Genomic DNA, 19,026 nt, shown 5'->3' on the forward strand with positions numbered 1-19,026 from the left:
TTTTATCAGGAAAATCAAATTGACAGCTCCAATGTTGTTCTCCTAGAAGGCTCTCGTCATTTCATTTGAAACTGAAAAAAAAAGCTTTCCCAGAGGGCTGCTGAGGCCAAGCACCAGGGCTCTTTGCATCACAGCTTCTCCAGCCCTGGAGATAAGGGGAGGGGAAGGGAGGCTGAGCACTGGGGCTCTCTGTCTCGCTGTCAGGCTCTTGTCAATTTCTTGTCAATTGAAATGGGCCTTCTAAGAAGGCAGCTGGGAAGCCAAAAACCATACCCATGAGAAATTTTGCATTTTGATGTTTTGTCCTGATTTAGAATTACATTTTTATTTAAAAAACCCAGATTTTTTTTTTTTGCAGGAAGTGATTTCCATATCCTGGCCAGGTCTATTAAAAACAGAGTATTTATTAACCTAAAAGCATACACTGTACAGGAAACTAAATCAAATCTTGAAAAAAATTACTTCACTTTTGGTGTCTATTACTGTTGGTGCTCACACATAGCTCATGTTGGCAGAATAAGTATTAAACTGAATGTGTAGTGATAAAGTTATATGTATTTAGCTATGGGAAGAAAAGTGCTGACTGTATTTTATAATTGCTTCTTTTCTGAGCCTATAATGAGTAAGAGGATTGACTTCACTTCTTCCCTTTAAAATATTTCCTGGAAAGGCGTCAGGTCCAAAATACTACCCTTGTTTTCTATTTTCTACTTGAATTCAAGGTAAGCCTTTTGTTCTATACAAAGCCCACATGCTAAAGCAAAACAACTACAAAATCTGGATACAAAAAAAGTAAACTCATGGTGGGGTGTTTTCCCCCTTTTTATTCTAAAAATCTTATATATTCCTATTGAAACTGTTGCCCTGAAAACCCATTAGAAAAAAGCAAAAATATATATGTTGATTTACAATTCAGTTCTGGACAGAATTAAATGCATGGTAAGGGTAGTGATGACTTGGGTGAACGTCAAAAAGTTCAGATGCTTATCCAAATTATTCAGGTCTGTAAAACTGTGAAGGAAATCTTAAAGGCTCCCTGGTGAGATTTCTGACAATTCCTTATTTCCGGTCCAGAAAGAAATACCAGGATAACAGCCTCTCCCACAGTATTATGCCACTTCCTCTGCAGCAATTGCATGTAAACAGAAATACAATTTTTAAATCAAACTAAAGTTAATCTAATTTTCTTGAACCTATAAACATTTTCTTTAGACTTTTGGGTAAGACCATGTCTACAGGGACTACAGTGGCATATTTAGGGCACCATAGCTATGCTGGCATAACCCAGTAGCATAGATGCAGCCTAAACCAACAGAACAGGGTTTTCTGTTGCTATAGGAACATCACCTCCCTCAGTGCTGGTAGCTAGGTCGACAGAAATGTTCTTCTATCAACATACCTGCGCCTTCACTGGGGTTATGTCAACCTAAATTTTAAGGGTAGACCAGGCCTCAGAGTTCAGGCTGGTTCTTTCTTTATTTCACCTACTTAGATCTACAGCACTGAAAAGGAAATCTTAGAGCTGCCTGGTGAGATTTCTGGTAATTCTTTACTTCTAATCAGGAAAACAAATACCAGGTAAACATTCAATATGGTCAGCCACAGAACTCTATTGTCCCAACTCAGACACATGGCAGAGGCTAGAGGAATTGTATTGAGATGGTGTAACCCACACACCTTCTGGGTGTGGTGTTTTGTCCCATCTAGTGGCACCGAGACTACTTAAAGAGAGAAATAGTGAGTCTGCTCTACAGCCTTTGCTAACAGACAGTTGGCTTTTAGTTCATGCTGAAGAGCCTCATGCACTAAGCTCCAGAGGTCCCCCACCAACAACCGGGGTCTGTCGGCGTTACAAGTGGGGGCTCATCCGGGATTTCAACTGGGAAGTCTCTGAAGCTCGGGCTGCGCTTCCTCAGCTATGGGAAGTATGTAACTCACACACCTTCTGGGTGTGGTGTTCTGTCCCATCTAGTGGCACTGAGACCTCTTAAAGAGAGAGATAAAATGAGTCTGCTCTACAGACTATTATTGTTGTGGTAGAGGCTCATGATTAAGTCCCTGTTCCTCTCTCGGGGTATGTCTACACAGCAAAGAAAAACCTGTATCTGGCCTGGGCCAGCTGACTTGGGCTTACGGACCTCAAGTCATGGGGCTCTCTCATTGTTGAGTAGAGTTCCGGCTTTATCTTCCAGGTGCTCAATAGTTTGGGCTTGTGTACCTAAAAGATCGCCTAAAGCTCTGAGATGAGAACCATGGTGAACAACTCAGCTCCTCAGCCACTATGGAACTTTGTACTATAAAGGCACAGTTCATCTGTGCAGGAGACTGCTTTCTCAGGGGCTGGTTGGAGACTGTGGAATGAACTCCCACATGAATTAAGGACCTTTACAACCCACATCACCTTCCGTTCCAATTGCAAGCCTTAATCTCACTTTCTCTCAAGACACAGGAAAATAAAACCTCAAACAAAACCTTACCAAAACCAAAACCCTGAACAGCACACACAATTTTCCTTCTAGGGCAGGGGTGGGCAAACTTTTTGGCCCGAGGGCCACATCTGGGTAAGGAAATTGCATGCAGGGCTGGAGTAGGGGGTTGAGGTACAGGAGGGAGTGCAGAGTGTCAGAGGTGGTATGGTGTGCAGGAAGGGGCTCAGAGAAAGGGGTTGGGGGAGAGGAGAGGTGAGGGGTGTATAAGGGGGCTCAGGGGAGGGGGGCAGAGTGCGAGAGAGGTGTGGGGTGCAGCAGGAGGCTCAGGGCAGTAGGTTGGGGTACAGGAGGGGTGTGAGGTGTGGCAGGGAGCTCAGGGCGCAGGAGAGGCGGGGTACAGGATGGGTTTGGGCTCCAGCCCGGTGTCACTTACCTGGAACAGCTCCGGGATGGCCCTGCACTGCTCCCGGAAGCAGCCGGCACCATGTCCCTGAGGTCCCTGGGGGGGGGCAGAGGGCTCCACGTGCTGCTCTTGCCTATGGGTACCTCCCCCGAAGCTCCCACTGGCCATGGTTCCCCGTTCCCGGCCAATGGGAGCTTCGGGGGAGATACCCACAGGCAAGAGCAGTGCGCAGAGCCCTCTGCAACCCCTCCTCCAGGGGCCGCAGGGACATGGTGCCCATCACTTCCTGGAGCGGCACGGGGCCTGCGGTGCCATGGAGGTGGCAATCCCGCAGGCCGGATCCAAAGCCCTGAGGGGTCGGATCCGGCCCACTGGGTGTAGTTTGCCCACCCCTACTCTAGGGAGAAAGAGAACAAACCACATATGACAGATGATAGTGCACTACTGGAAAGCATTCAGATTCTACAGTGATAGGAGTTGTATAAGAATCTATAGAATAGAGTGGGATCGTGAAACTAGTGTCAAAATCTCAGTGCAAATCTGGCCTAATCTAATTAAAGAACTGGAACTTCAAAGACAAAATTGAAATTTTGAAACTGTGGAAAAACCAAACAGAGGTTAGAGCCTATAAGAGGAAGAAGATATTGACATTTGGTCAATAGAAACTATACCTGTGTCTTCCTTATTTTCTAGCATTTAAACTGAAGATATAGAATTGTACCCCAATTCTGTATTTGTGGAAGAGTCTGTCACAATTTGTTATATCAAAGTTGTGAAAAAACAAATAATCCAAAATTACAGAAGTCAGACTTTTTTCTATTTTTAAAATCTAGACTTCTGTTCAGCCTGCTCGCCATGAGTTAAATGTATTTTTAGCATGTTCAGAATAATTTAATCTAAACTTTGCAGTAAACTAGGCCATGAAAAAGCAATGTAATAAAACACTGTGCATACATGCATGAATCAGCAACAGCTGAGCTACTGGAACAGCAACACTAGCAAGCTCCTCCTCCTCCATGTGTGATAAGAAATGACCTAGGATCACTGAAGTTATCAGAAAGTTCAGGGAGCATTCCGTTGTAACAAAAGATCAAAATTTCAAGATAAGAGTATATTTCAGTCATTCATTAGAAGCAAAGAACCAGGAATATGGACCTATTTCAAGGCAACTTAGAAGCTGTTGTCATAGTATTTGTGTTCATGCCAAAATGAAGAAATGCCAGAAATTTCAAAATAGATCCTTACCTCTGAAGGTTCCCAGTCCAAGCCCCAAAGGTTCAGATAAGCATAGAAGCTTTGAGGATTTTATTAGCACCATATCATCAAATCTTTTGAGATTTACTAATGACTCATTTTAAGAATGAAGAGATGAGAAGTTGATTTTGCTTAAAGCTCCATAATTAAAATGTAGAAAGCGGTTTTCTGAAGTTTTCAGCCAATTATGAGGTCTATGATACTTTATGAGGCACTATGGTGTGTATCTAAGTACATGAATGAAACTAAAATAAGTTTGAGAAGTTGGACAGTCAGTAGTTGTGAATTAGTTTTTAACAGAAACTATCTTGCTTTGGATAGAAAATTTCCTCTTATATTTGGCTCTAAAAATATAAATAAATCTCTATTTAAACCTAAAATGGAAGAAGAGCCAGAGACTGCATAATGTTGACAAGGGAATTTACTATTGATATTCATTGTACAAGTAAGGTGCTCAGATACTTAAGGCAGCTTACATTAACCTAACTCTATAGTGTAGACCAGGCCTCAGTATGATTATTCTTTATTTAATTGTCATCCAAACAAATTAGGAAAATTCATGCTGTTCTATTTCAGAGGCAAAGAGTTTGTAAGGTCTTTATGTAATTGTGTGGGACTGTGCAATAAATTCCCATGTGTTAACAACTTGTGGTCTGTGATGTAGCCATCTACAGTTTTACCGGAAGTGCTGTCGCAATTTTTGCTATGTTCAGCATGTTTAGAATATTAAAAACAGGATAGATTACACAGCAGCATGTGATCTAGACCCTTAGCTTTTATACAAGATACAGTTTAATCAGAGCTACATAAAACACTATATATCTAGTGTTGAATCAGAAGTGCATTCATATTTAATCTGTGCTCATGTATAAGGCATACATGTCTATATCACAATAGCTTGATCTGAATGCATACCTTTTGTGCCAAGATCACACCAAACATTAGAAAAAATTTTGCTGAAAATCAGGGACAAATTAGACACAGCACTAAAGCATGCATCTTACTTTAGGCAGGTGGGTAGTGCAACTGGGACTATTCATGTGCATATTGCTTAAAGCCCTTGCTGAACTGGAGCTTTTATGAGCTGACATTCAGTAAACACTTTGCAAATTAATATGATCAGTCAGAAGAACGTCTCCTGATACTAGGCTCTACATTACTTACTTTGGCAGTTTCTTCTGTGTTCAACTTATTACCCTTTAACAGCATAATCTTGAAAGGGTTGCTAATATCCCACACACTCTGAGTCAGCTGCTGCAAGTAAAACAGAAATGTGGAAGTCTTTTTTTAAATGCAATTTAGTGATCTAGAATTTTACGTGTTAAATATTTTTGCAATATTCATGGATAAAGCTAAAAATGCATGATTAAATATTTAAACTAATTAATAAAAATTTAAAAAAAATGAATGAATGAAAATTCAGCTATCATAGCCACAAGACCATTTCAGATGCCTTGAGGGAGCAGGAGAAGAATGAACCCATGTAAACCACATCTTGGGACTAAAATATGCCTGCTGTGATGGTTGACAAATCAGAATAATAAATGTTACCTCCTGTAAGTTTCAAACCTATTCATCTCGCATACATACAAGCCGTTTAAAAACAAAAACACAAAACTTTGCAGTAATTAACTACTGTGTATCACTGAACAAAGTCTCTCCTTGTTCTCAGGATTCACACATATATAAATTGCAATCACATTCTGAGGACAGCAGTTTAATTAACATAGACTGATAACATTTAAAAAAAAAATCCAATTGTCAGACATGGTATTAAGAATTAGTAAAAATATTTCAGAGTTTATTGAAGTGGCAGCACTGTGCAGCAAATCTGGATTAAGAAGCAGACGCAAGACTGCAGCTGATGAAGAGCAGGCATGCAGTTGAAGCTGTGGACTCAATCGTTCCCTCATGTAACCTCTCCACTGGTTAGTTACAGGTAATCACCGGCTCTTCTGGCTTGTAGTAAAAAGTAGTGACAGCAGAAGTGGAAAAGAGGCATTAATTTGGAAAAGGGTAAAAGAATCAAAATGGAAAGGACAGGGTAAAGGCTACAAGGCCTCTTATTCTTGATGTAATATCTTGAGCAACAATAGGAGACTCTTGGAAAAGAAGTATGAGAGGAAAAACACACAAAGAAAAAAGTCATCAGTGGCATGTCTTAAGTTATTTTTGTTAGTAAATGTTCTCCATATCAACTTACAGTAACGGTTCGTGTTTTTTTTGGTGGCAGAGGAAGAGGAAGATTGGATGATTTTTGGTTTATGGCACCTTCTATGGCAATCATTTCCTGTTCACACATTTTCTTTATGCTGCAACACTCAACCAGTGTCAGGTGAGGAAGAATCCTGTTCATCACACACTTACGGATATACTGAAGCCAAACAGAAAATATTTGTTACAAGCTGATACTTCCTCTCCTGATAAACCTAACACCTCTGTGATTTCTAAATATTATGTGATGTCACAAGCTATGTCAGACCCAAATTTGGAGCAATTAACTCCTGAAAATTATTGCATTTAGAAGGAAACTTCATAGAAAAAGGATATTAGTTTAAGCACTAATGTGAAACTTCTCTCATTACCATGAGAGTCACAGAGAATGCACTTGAAGTGTATGTAATGAGACAGCAGCAGTGCAGATATACTATTGTTTTACAGGAAGAAAAAGAGCCTTTGGTATGAATTATTATTATAAATTTGAGAGGTATTGTCACCTGAGAAACAAAATAACCATCCAAATAAAACTGATTTTATAGTTATATATATTAAAAATAATGGGCCAGATTCTCAACTGATGTAAACTTGCATAGTTCCACTAAAGTCAGTGGAGCTTTACTGATTAACACCAGCTGAAAATTTGGCTCATTATGTCTAAAATTTAAAGTTGAGACAAACTGACTAAAAAAAATGTCTAAGCTCATGACAACACTTCAATCTGAACTAGTGTGATTATGGAGAGAGGAAAAAAAGCAGTCAGCCTTATTTTTAATATTCTAATGTTGTCCTTATTTTCTGAATCATGATAGAATGCTAAATTGGCTCTAATAAGCAAGATAAAACAGCTTTGTGTGGAAAATACATTCTACTTCTCAGCATGATAATCCTTGTGAAATTTTCTTTGAAACAACAATTTATTTTTGTGGTCAACAACACTTCTAAAATAAATAACCCAGCTGTTCCAAAAAAATTAATTCCTCAACCAGAAGTTATTCCAGCATAATTGTGAATTAATTTTCCTTGTTTCCAGGCAAAACCCACTTTTGTCTTAAATTTAGAATTCAAAAAATTTCAATACCTGGAACTGAATTAATGGGTGGTCACCAAAAATATATTCCAGTCTTCCACTAATTTGCAACACATAGTCAGAAGGATCAACTTCGTCTTCCTTTCCATGGATAGTCAAACGTTTTCGGATTGCCAATTCATTCAGCTTGATAGGATTTATGTTAGGAGACACTTGAAAACTAAATACATCCTAATAACATAAAAAAGAAAGACTATTTAACACTCAACTTTTCAGAGAAATGTATTAAAAGTAAGGAAAAATATAAAGTTTCATACCATGCTGTACACATATAAGTGAGAGCTTTCAGAAGCACCTAAGTGAATTAGGAGCCTAAATCACTTTCATGCTTTTGAAAATTTTGCTCAATATATTTCAAGTGGAGTGGATATTAGTTGTATTGATAAATGTCGCAAAAGTATCTGTCATAGTTGGATTCATAACCTGATACAAGGCTTGTGTATAGGTTTTTATTATTACTATTTTAAGTTATTTCATTTCTCTCAAGGAAAGGTTACTTCAGATATACAGATAACCTCATTTGGCATGTATCTAAGTTTCATATTTGCACTTTCCACAAAAAATGAAAAAAATTATGAAAATCTATGTTTAATATTATCATTAAGGCAACTATGGTTAATCTGTATTCAACTATTGCGAGTGAAACAGTAACCCTCCTAGATGCTATGAGATGGTTATCTCCTAATCCTAGCTATCAACAAGACAACTTTTAAGAGCACGAAAGCTTAAGTAGAAATATTAGTCTACCAAAACTGAATACACAATCAACATTTTAGTGTTTTCTATTTATGATTTTTATTTTTAAATTTTACCACAAAGGGATCAATAATATGAGAACAGTGTTTCTGGGAGCCCTTGACTTGCAGCCAAGCTCAAATAAGAAAAACATAAAACAAAGTCTATATTTGTAATATCTATCGGTTTTAAGCTTGCGAGTTTGAATGCTTTAAATCATAAAATTACTTGCCTGTATATAACTATTGATTATCATTATTTGTCATGCAGCAGTGCCTAGTGGGTTCAACCAGGTCAAGACAAATAGCAAGTGACAGACCCTGCCCAAAGAGATTATAATCTAAGACCCAACACTGCACGTTCTTAATGGAACTGGTCACAGTGAATAAAGTTAAGCATGTACATAGGTCTTTGCAGGATTGGGACCCAAGGACTAAAACATGCAACTGCCTCTGCACAAGCTACCCATGAAGTCAGTTTCAGGATTATGGGCTAAATACAAGATGCAACAAGTGGGCAAAACAGATGCAACATAACACAGAGATATTTATCAAATTGTCCTGTAAGTAAAATCTTGCACAGAAAAAAAAAAAAAAAACAGGCGGGCAGTTAAAAAATTAGGCTATGCTAGCAGAATTATATTTCAAAAAAATATAATTGATTTTTTTGGGGGGAAGTGGCAGATACCTGATGAGATTATGTACAGAATATTGGAAGAACCTGAATTTTTCAGTGAAACATTTTAGATTGATTTCAGAGATTATATGCATATTCCCTATGCTGTTCTAAACTATTTTTTGATCTAAAAGCTAAAGTTATGTAGTTACTGTACCTAAATTAGTTTCTTTGAGACTACCACAGATACAAGTTACGGTGAAATTAAAGAGTCTCAAAAAGTAGAAATATTTCTTCCATAGAAACCTTCCCTCTCTCCCTTCTCAACATATGTTATATACAAGTTGATTTGTAACAACTCACACAGAGTTTTCATTTAAAAAATACTCTAGAAAAATGTAATCACTCTAAAAGCAATTTACAAATGTACTGTAGTCTAGCTTGCATTATTTTGTCTTGCATCTTATTTATATATAGATTTCTTGGTAAAAAGCCAAGCCTCTCAAATGGAAAATTATAACCATAATAAACTAAGTTAAAATCAATTCAACGTTTTCTCAATTTTAAAATGGTATGGTCCACATCAGCCTCCCTTCCTACAGCTGTTGCCAGACCCCAGGGGCCTCTTTTGTCCCCTTACCCTCACCATAACTAATGTGAGGGAGCCATGGAGTGAAGCGATCTCTCCCCACAATTGCTGAAGCTGTATTACAGACTCTTATTTGGGGGGTATCTTTACATGTATTTAAATGTGTGAGAGAGGTGGTTTCTCTCTCGATCAAGGAGCCAATTTGATTAATGTCATAGTTGGTTGATGTATTCTAGGCAGCTAATCTTGGGGATTATTAGATAATTATTTTGGGGATAACCCTTTTTGTAATTCCTCAGTTTGCTCTCCCTGGTTGAAAGGAGATGCCACTCTTCATTCTTTATTTTTTTAATTCTCTTTTGATTATTGCTTTTATAAAACTAACAAAGCACAAACAGAAACATCCATATAGCGCTAATGTACCAAAGTAGAACTATTAATGGCTGTTGGAACCAACTGGCATCAGAAATGGACTGGGAAGCAATGGAGGGACCATAAGACAGATTTGATGTGTTCACAGCAGCCTAAGCCATGGAGAAGGCAGGCAGCCACATTCTGCACTAGCTACAATTTTCACTGTGTTTTTGTAACAGCTTCAGATACAAAGAATTACAGTAAATTAATCTGGAAGTGACAAATACATGAGCCTCTGGAGCCAGGCGTTTGTTGGGAAGGTACGAGAGAAAATTCGTATTAAGCTGGATGTGGAAGAATGTTATTGTTGTTTTGTCACTGATTATCCAGCCTCAACTATGTAGTCAGGCTTATTCTTTTTCACCAGATCAGCAAAGTTCTTCTTTACTGTTTCCAATCAATCACTTTTCAATCAGAGAGATTTCATTAGTATCAAGTTTAAAATCAGAACAGTTGATTTAAGAGTATGAATAGCTAAGAACTGGGTCAGAATTGGCACCATATGTACTCAATGGTTCTGAGAACTCTCTTTTAAAATCAGCCATCCTGATTCATTCTAGTGCTGTAAAAACAAAGGGAGCCAGACTCTAAGAAGTCATTCCTTCAGAGAACATTTGGGTACAAATGGGAAACAAATTCTATAAAATGCCTGGGGATTCAAATCTCAGACAATCATGAAAAGCTCTACAATTTAAATGTCACTACTTCAACAAAAAGATCTGGAGTGCTGGAGAAAGTATGCAATTTCTTGGCTGGGAAGAACAGTCACAGTCAAAATGAATATTTTGCCAATGTTATCTTTCTTGTTTCAAACTCTTTCTAGTGATCATCCCAGATAAAACCCTAGCAGGAACACAGAGGATGTTGTTAGAATTAATATGGAATAAGAAAAGACTACAAGTGAGTGCGGATACTTTGTACAGAACTACTCGAACAGAATGGAGACTAGCTAATCCAAATATTCTATAGTATTATTAAAACAAATCAAAGCGGTGGTGGATTGGGAGAGCTCTAACTCAGCCAAACACTGGGTTATAGAACAATTGTGGCAATGTAAACACTGCTAGACTACCATGGATTAATACAATATTATGCTTTCCAGAAATTTATACACATCCTTTAGCAAAGGCTACTCTATGGGTTTGGGATAGAACTAGGGATAAGTGCTTTCCCCTTACCAATGACACCCATTTACAAAAATCCAGACCTTAACCTAATCACAAACCAGAGAGCTTTGAAGATTGGGAGAGATGGAATACAAATAGTTGGTCACCTATTCAGTAAAGAAACTTTTCTAACTTGTTTAGAACTCAAAGCTAGCTTTAACTTGCCCACTTTCCCTGGGTATGACTACTTTCAAAGTTAGGTATTATGTTTCTCAGCTTTCTAAAAAAACTTTTATACCGAAAATTAACTTTAATACAAGTAATAGTATCAACCATGATTAAGAAACAAAATTTTAAAACTAATTTATAATCAATGTTGGCAGACAAATTTCCTAGCGCCGCCCCCCCTCCCCGCCCCCAATCCACATATGAAAGGACCATGACAAATTATGACAGAGGAATAGAATTTGATCTAGAAAAGAGAACCAGTGACCTCAGTCTGTAGCACCGTAGAAGAAAATGTCTTTAGGGTACTGTTTCAGTGGTTCCTCATGCCAGTCATGTTAAAAAAATATATAGAGATTGAATGGGGATAAGTGTTGGAGAGATTTTCTTTTAAAATGACACTTTGTGCATATATGGTAGATATGTCCTGTCATGAGAGAGTATTGGGATGCAATCTGTAATCAAATATCACAAGTGGATGGACAATTTATTACTAATCCCCCATGGACTTCCTAGCAGAAACAGTTGTGCAAAAAGAAGAATGAATCTCCTATCTTCTGGTAGCTGCTTGGACACTCAAAGCATCTCACTGGAAAAGGAAAAATATTCTAACGGCAGAGGTATGGTTTAGAAAAATATGGGAGGTTGTGGTTATGAAAAAGTTAACTACCAATTATGTACCCAGCAAAATAGAGGACAAATAGATACTTAGATAATGGGGTACCATGTATTCATTACTCAAAGTACATTCACCTCCAAAAAATTAGCACATCTGCCCAGTTTTTTGTTTTTTTAATATTTGATAAACATGCCTGCCCTGTTAAATGTATAATCAGAGATTTTATTCAATTTTATAAAATTAGTAGAAATGACATCATATATGTGATGTAATTATGCTCATTCTGTAAAAAGGTAACACCGTGTTAAATAGGCAGATTATTCCTGTATGTTTCTTTAAATAACTCACTGTTATAATGATTATTGTTTTGTTTCTAATATTTAAATGGCAAGATTTGTAAACCTGTTAATATTTATTAATTAAATAAAAATAGTTTATAAAAAAAAGCAAAGGGAGAACAGTTGGAAGCATGAGATAAGACCTCTTTGTGCTGGACCCCTAAAAGTAACTCTTCATGCTTGTGAAAGCAATAATCCAAAGAGAATTAAAATAAAACTGGCTTGAAACTAGTGCTTTTTTCCCTTCTGGACAGGAAGTGCAATTTCTGGGTTATTAGCTGGATTACACTTAAATTTCAACATTAACTATTTTTTAAATAAAGTTTTTTGTTTGTGCATGAGCACTATTATTTACAAGACAAAGAGAAATCTAGTGCCTTATGCTTTTCCGAGGGTAGTTATACACTGTAATTCACAACCTGATTGCTACTAAATTAAGTCCAAAGATGTTCAACAGTGAAGAGCAGATTGTTTGGTGCTCACACCAAAGCCAACATGAAGTGTAGTTCACATATGAACTGTGATCCCAAATCAAAAAGTACATGTATGTAAAAAGACTCCTATTCTGGCATCTAGTAACTCTACCTGGCACTTATCAAAATGAATGGCCACTACAAGATTTCCACCATAGAGTTTATCTTGAAAGTTTTCTGGGACTGAGAGTTCTTGTTCTGGTGGATAGCTGTGCTTTAGCCAGTCAACCCAGGACAGGCCCACAAGCGACAGGAGTTTCTCTTCACTGATTCGCCGCATTTTACTACGGAATTCTTTCACTTCAGGGTCCTGTAAGGCATCAAACTCATGGAGGCCTAAAAAGATTCAATCAAACAAGGAATATTTAGTTGCATAAATATTGTATAGCTATTTTCACCCACTCACCCTCAAAACCTTTGTTAACCGAGTTAAGACTGCTTATGTGCTTTTTTTTTTTAAATCAAGATAATCACTAAAAACAAAGAAAAGCACCAGTTAAGGGTCAATGAACATGCCATTAGCCTCAGTTTTCCCACCTAAACATTTTTTACTTTCAAAATAGCACAGAAAATTCTAATCTCTCCAGGACAGTTTTTGTACCAGACCTGGAATTCAAATCAGTAATGCAAAGAAGAACTTTAGTCCTGCTCTAAAAGAAAACCACAATGCAATGTTAATTATGGACTCACTACCACAACCTATGTAAGATGTTACAAGATACTTAATATTTTGCACACAGCATTTTTCTATAGAATTTTTATGCCCAGAACAAAAAGTCATGCATAAAATTGGGGAGAAAAAACACACCCCATTTCTAAAATAAAGCAGTTAAAACACTACATTTGTGTTCCTCATAACATTTTTACGTGATTATGAAGAGACTTATTAAAGTCACAGCTTGAAAAGTTTTAATGTCACCTATTAGCCAGAGCCCAATTTGTTCTAGGGGCAACATCCTGGCAAGAAACCCTGCTCTCCAGCCTAGCTACCAAAAAGGGGAGAGTTCCTCCGTTTCATGCCAGAGTATGGTCCCTGGATTTTACTTGTGGACTCTACCATTTTTAATAGGATTTAGATAAATAATTTTAAAAAGAGACATTCTGAACAAAAAATTCTAGAAGACAGAAAAGCTTGGCTTTTTCTACCTCAGAAACCTATAGAAAATGAATAATCTAAACTGAAATTCCTCCCCTTGAAGCCAAATACAAGCAATGGTACTACTTAAACATACAGCAGAGAATTTGGTTGCTTTGCAAATCTCCTGGACTAAGATTTTTTGTTCAGATCCATATATGACATTAGGAAAAACTTCCCAACTGTCAGGGTGGTTAAGCACTGAGATAAATTGCCTAGGGAGGTTGTGGAATCTCCATCATTGGAGATTTTTAAGAGCAGCTCAGACAAACACCTGTCAGGAATGGTCTAGATCAGGGTGGGCAAACTTTTTGGCCTGAGGGCCACATCTGGGTGGGGGAATTGCATGCAGGGCCATGAATGTAGGGCTGGGGTGCAGGAGGGAGTGCAGGGTGTGGGAGAGGGTATAGTGTGCAGGAAGGGGCTCAGGGCAAGGGGTTGGGGCAGAGGAGTGGTGCGGTGTGTACGAGGGGGCTCAGGGGAAGGGGTTGGGGTGCAGGAGGCATGCGGCAGGGGGTTGGGGTTCAGGCAGGGTGCTCAGGTCAGGGAGCTGGGCTGCAGGGTGCAGGAGGGGTTCAGGCTCTGGCCCACTGCTTACCTGAAGCGGCTCCGGGGTGGCCTGCCTGCCCTGGCCCCGCGCCACTCTCAGAAGCGGCTGGCACCACATCCCTGTTGCCCCTGGGGGAGGGGGACAGAGGGCTCCGCATTGGCCTCCCATTCCTGGCCAATGGGAGCCACATTGAGAGGTACCCACAGGCAAGGGCAGCACACACAGCCCTCTGCCACCCCTCCTCCAGGGGCAGCAGGGACACGGTGCCAGCCGCTTCCGGGAGCAGGAGGAGGCCCGTGGCACCACGGGGCTGGCAATCCCGTGGGTCTGAGTTTGCCCACCCCTGGTCCAGATAATACTTAGTCCTGCCATGAGTGCAGGGGATTGGACTAGATGACCTCTCGAGGTCCCTTCCAGTCCTATGATTCTATGCTTATTTTGCTTAGTAAGTAAGTTTTAACTTCACTTTATTCCTGTTCATCCTTCAGAACCAGAAGAGCTGCTGAAGAGTGAACTGACTATTCTGGGTGGAGCATTCCATACAATTTTTAATTCAGTTTTGAGAGCAGAAATGTTAATGCAGTCTGGGGTAAGGACTCAGTTCAACAGCAAGAACAAAAGCCTCTCCAGATCACTGCTAAATAAGAGAGCACTCCTACTCCCGGACCCCAAAAGATCGCAAAATTAAACCGCTTTACCTCCCTGCTTCCTCCCATCCTGCAAGGCAACAGATGGTAGGTAAAGCAGTGTGGCCAGACATAGCTTGAAGACATCAAGGAGAAAGGGTTTGCAAGCCACCAGTTCTCTTTCCCACAAATAATTAGGAGAAGGTAGAAGAAGAGGATGGAAAGATGGTCTGGTGGCTTACAAGAACTAATGGTGTAGCAAACAGACAAGTTTACCCTAGCATTTCTCTTGGTGATTTTTGAACTAGTACAAATCTGATACTCCAGTCAAAACCAAAAGATTAAAAATTTGCACAAACCAAATTCACTGGTGTAGCTTTGCTAAACCTATGTAAACCAAAAGCAGAAAGATCTCAGCTTTACTTCTTCAATACCTAATGAAGCAAAGGCATATACGAACATCACATTTCTCTCACTTTGAAAAATATTCTCCAAATTGTGTTAAAGCACCTTTTGAAAACCAGGCAAAGTTCATAATGGAATGAATTATTTTTCCAAAGCACAAAATAGGAGCCCAAGGCTAGCTCTGTACATAAATGTCTTGCAGAATCATAAAAACTGAAATAATTAATCAAATAATCTTTCAGAATACTATTTTTGGAATGTTTAAACAGGCTATGTCAGTAGTGGCTCCATTGTCAGTTTGAACAAACAAGCAGACAGTTTGCTGCTGAAACCTAAACAAAACTTGCAGTCTGTATGAAAGGACTAACAATTCTCCATTGTTTTGCTATGCAATGTATGACCTCACTAGTCCCTATTTGTCTTCATTTGTATCTGCAAGTGAATAATTTGACTATGTATTTAAAGATGAAAATTCTGTACTAAAGAGGCCTAAAGCAATTCACTCATAGAGCAATGTTAAGCCTCTACAAAATAGCTTAACAGTTTTTCATTGTATGTTGAAAGATGTCTACAGTGCAACTATTAAGAAACCATGAATCATACCAAGCTAGCTGAAGCAAAAAGCCACCAACTACGCAAAACAAGAATAGGTTTCTACTAGGGCTGTCGATTAATCACAATTAACTCACTCAATTAACTGAAAAAAATAAATGGCAATTAATCACAGTTAAACAGTAAAAAGAACAGGAGTACTTGTGGCACCTTAGAGACTAACAAATTTATTTCAGCATAAGCTTTCGTGGGCTACAGCTCACTTCTTTGGATGCATAGACTGCATTTGTTAGTCTCTAAGGTGCCACAAGTACTCCTGTTCTTTTTGCGGATACAGACTAACACGGCTGCTACTATGAAACCAGTTAAACAGTAGAATACTAATTGAAATTTATTAAAATATTTTTGGATGTTTTTCTACATTTTCAAATATATTGATTTCTATGAAAAAACAGAATAGAAAGTGTACAGTGCTACCTTTATTTATTACAAATATTTGCACTGTAAAAAATGATAAAAAATATTTTCAGTTCAACTCATGCAAGTACCGTAGTGCAATTTCTTTATCATGAAAGTGTAACTTACAAATGTAGATTTGTTTTTGTTAGGTAACTGCACTCAAAACCAAAACAATGTAAAACTTTAGAGCCTACAAGTTCACTCAGTCCTACTTGTTCAGCCAATCGCTAAGACAAACACGTTTGTTTACGTTTACGGGAGATACTGCTGCCTGCTTCTTATTTACAATGTCGCCTGAAAGTGAGAACAGGCATTTGCATGGCACATTTGTAGCTGGCACTGCAAAGTATTTACGTGCCAGATATGCTAAACATTCACATGCCCCTTCATGCTTCGGCCACTATTCCAGAGGACATGCTTCCACGATGATGATGCTCATTAAAAAATAAATAATGTGTTAATTAAATTTGTGACTGAACTCCTTTGGGGAGAATTGTATGTTTCCTGTTCTGTTTTACCCACAATCTGCCAAATATTTCATATTCTAGCAGTCTTGGATGATGACCCAGCACATGTTCATTTTAAGAACACTTTTACAGCATTTGACATAATGCAAAGAAGGTATCAATTTGAGATTTCTAAAAATAGCTACAGCACTCAACCCAAGGTTTAAGAATCTGAAGTGCTGTCCAAAATCTGAGAGGGACAAGGTACGGAGCTTGCTTTCAGAAGTCTTAAAAGAGAAACACTCAGATGCAGAAACTACAGAACCCGAACCACCAAAAAATTGAATCAACTTTCTGCTGGTGGCATCTGACTCAGATGATGAAAGTGAACATGTGTCGGTCCACTCTGCTTTGGATCGTTATTAAGCAGACCCGATCATCAGCATGGATGCATGCTCTCTGGCAGAGCCATCCCTTGGGTAGGGCAAATTGGGGCTACCGCTCCAGGCCCTGCACTTTGGGGGGCCCCGCAGGCTGGTGTGATTGGCCGGCGCAGTCGGTCCCGGAAGAGATGAATCCATCATTTCTGCTCCAGGCCCTGCACCCCGCTAGGGACAGCCCTGTACATCTGGAATAGTGGTTGAAGCATGAAGGGACATGTGAACCTTTAGCGCATCTGGCATGTAAATATCTTGCGACACCAGCTACAACAGTGCCATGCAAACATCTGTTCTCACTTTCAGGTGACATTGTAAACAAGAAGCAGGCAGCATTATCTCCTGCAAATTATAACCAAACTTGTTTGTCTGAGCAATTGGCTGAAGTAGGACTGAGTGGACTTGTCGGATCTAAAGTTTTACATTATTATTTTATTTTTGAATGCAGGTTTTTTTTGTACATAATTCTACATTTGTAAGTTCAACTTTCATGACAAAGAGATTGCACTACAGTACTTGTATTAGGTAAACTGAAAAATACTGTTTCTTTTGTTTTTTACAGTGTAAATATTTGTAATAAAAAATAAATATAAAGTGAGCACTGTACACTTTATATTCTATGTTTTAATTGAAGTCAATATATTTGAAAATGTAGAAATCAACCAAAAATATTTAAATAAATAGTATTCTATTATTGTTTAATCATGCGATTAATCACAATTAGTGTTTTTAATTGCTTGACAGCCCTATTTACTACCTTCTTACACACATTAGGATCCTTATCGTAACACCCTTCACCGTAGAATACTTTTTTCTGATCACTAATTATCCATTGCATTCTACCATTAACTTGATAACACTGGTCTTAGAATTCCAATAGCCATAGTGTCATGTACTGATGTATGACAGACTGAAGTTTAAAATGCCCCTAAGAGAGATTCTTACTTTGATTAAGGACCAGCCCCAACAGGCTCCAAAAGGAATTTTATCTAGCCTTCCCAGTTAGGTTTTGAGGGAGAAAGAAGGAGACAACTAAACAGGCGTTTAAAATCAACTCAGGTGTTAGGAATGTCTTTGGAGGTAGACCCTTGATCTCTGTTTCAGACAGATGTTAATGTGATATAGAAGTTCTGTACTGTGAGTTTCAAGGGGCCTCCTCTCCGGCAAGATGTATCACAAGGAAAATAAAAAACAACCATCCCCACCTCTCTCTCTCTCACACACACACACTTACACTTACAGGATGGGGGAGCAGGAAAATATTTGTCTGTAATTCTTCTTTGGAAATATCTCATGGGATTCTCACTTATGGGTCTCATGATCCCTGTGTGAAACTGGCAGAATTCCCCCTAGCCCAAAGCTTTTTGGTCCTCTGAGGCAGCAGTAGTTCAAAATGAGCCCAGTTCTACTAATCCCTGACTAGCAAAGGCCACTACTACCACTACCCTTATAAACATCAAGCCATATGCTTTTTGATTGTGATTAGGCAGGAGCTACAACTATTATCACTACCATATCAGCTCTTTCATCTCTGTTCTTTTTGGTTCTCTGCAGGAAACTCCTTGCCTGATTGTGGTCAATCAGGGACTGGCTAAGGCTGAAGTAGCCGCAGGTGGAGAAGCACGAACCGTGCAAGCAGGGAGGTCTGTGCTGAGTGCTTCTTCTGTCTCAAAAGTCAAACTTCTTTGAGCTAGGGAGTTCTGCTAAATCTCATGCTGGGAGCTGGAGGCCAAAGACTGAGAACCCATTAAAGATCATATCTTCGGAAAATTGATCTAAGTGGCTGTAAATGTCATGCCACTGTCATCACGAATCAGAAGTGACTTGGATTTTTATTATTTTTGTTAAATTACATTTCAAACTAGTAGTAAGGCACTTTATCCACTTCATGTCTCTTGCACTTTTCAGA

At 38.8% G+C, this 19,026-nt stretch overlaps 1 protein-coding gene across 6 annotated transcripts in view; it reads right to left on the bottom strand.

The window, feature by feature from the left end:
• PIK3CB (phosphatidylinositol-4,5-bisphosphate 3-kinase catalytic subunit beta) overlaps nt 1-19,026 on the bottom strand; it is a 218,100-nt gene that overhangs the window by 71,981 nt on the left and 127,093 nt on the right. For all 6 annotated transcript variants that reach the window (XM_045030486.1, XM_045030487.1, XM_045030488.1 and 3 more), the window contains 4 exons: nt 12,620-12,843; nt 7,385-7,564; nt 6,290-6,460; nt 5,251-5,340 (listed from right to left, as the gene is read on the bottom strand). In XM_045030486.1, coding sequence (XP_044886421.1) covers nt 5,251-5,340; nt 6,290-6,460; nt 7,385-7,564; nt 12,620-12,843 — 665 coding nt within the window. The remainder of the gene's footprint in view (nt 1-5,250; nt 5,341-6,289; nt 6,461-7,384; nt 7,565-12,619; nt 12,844-19,026) is intronic.

The sequence above is a fragment of the Mauremys mutica genome, chromosome 9 (genome assembly GCF_020497125.1).
Source record: "Mauremys mutica isolate MM-2020 ecotype Southern chromosome 9, ASM2049712v1, whole genome shotgun sequence".
NCBI classification, from domain to species: domain Eukaryota; kingdom Metazoa; phylum Chordata; order Testudines; family Geoemydidae; genus Mauremys; species Mauremys mutica.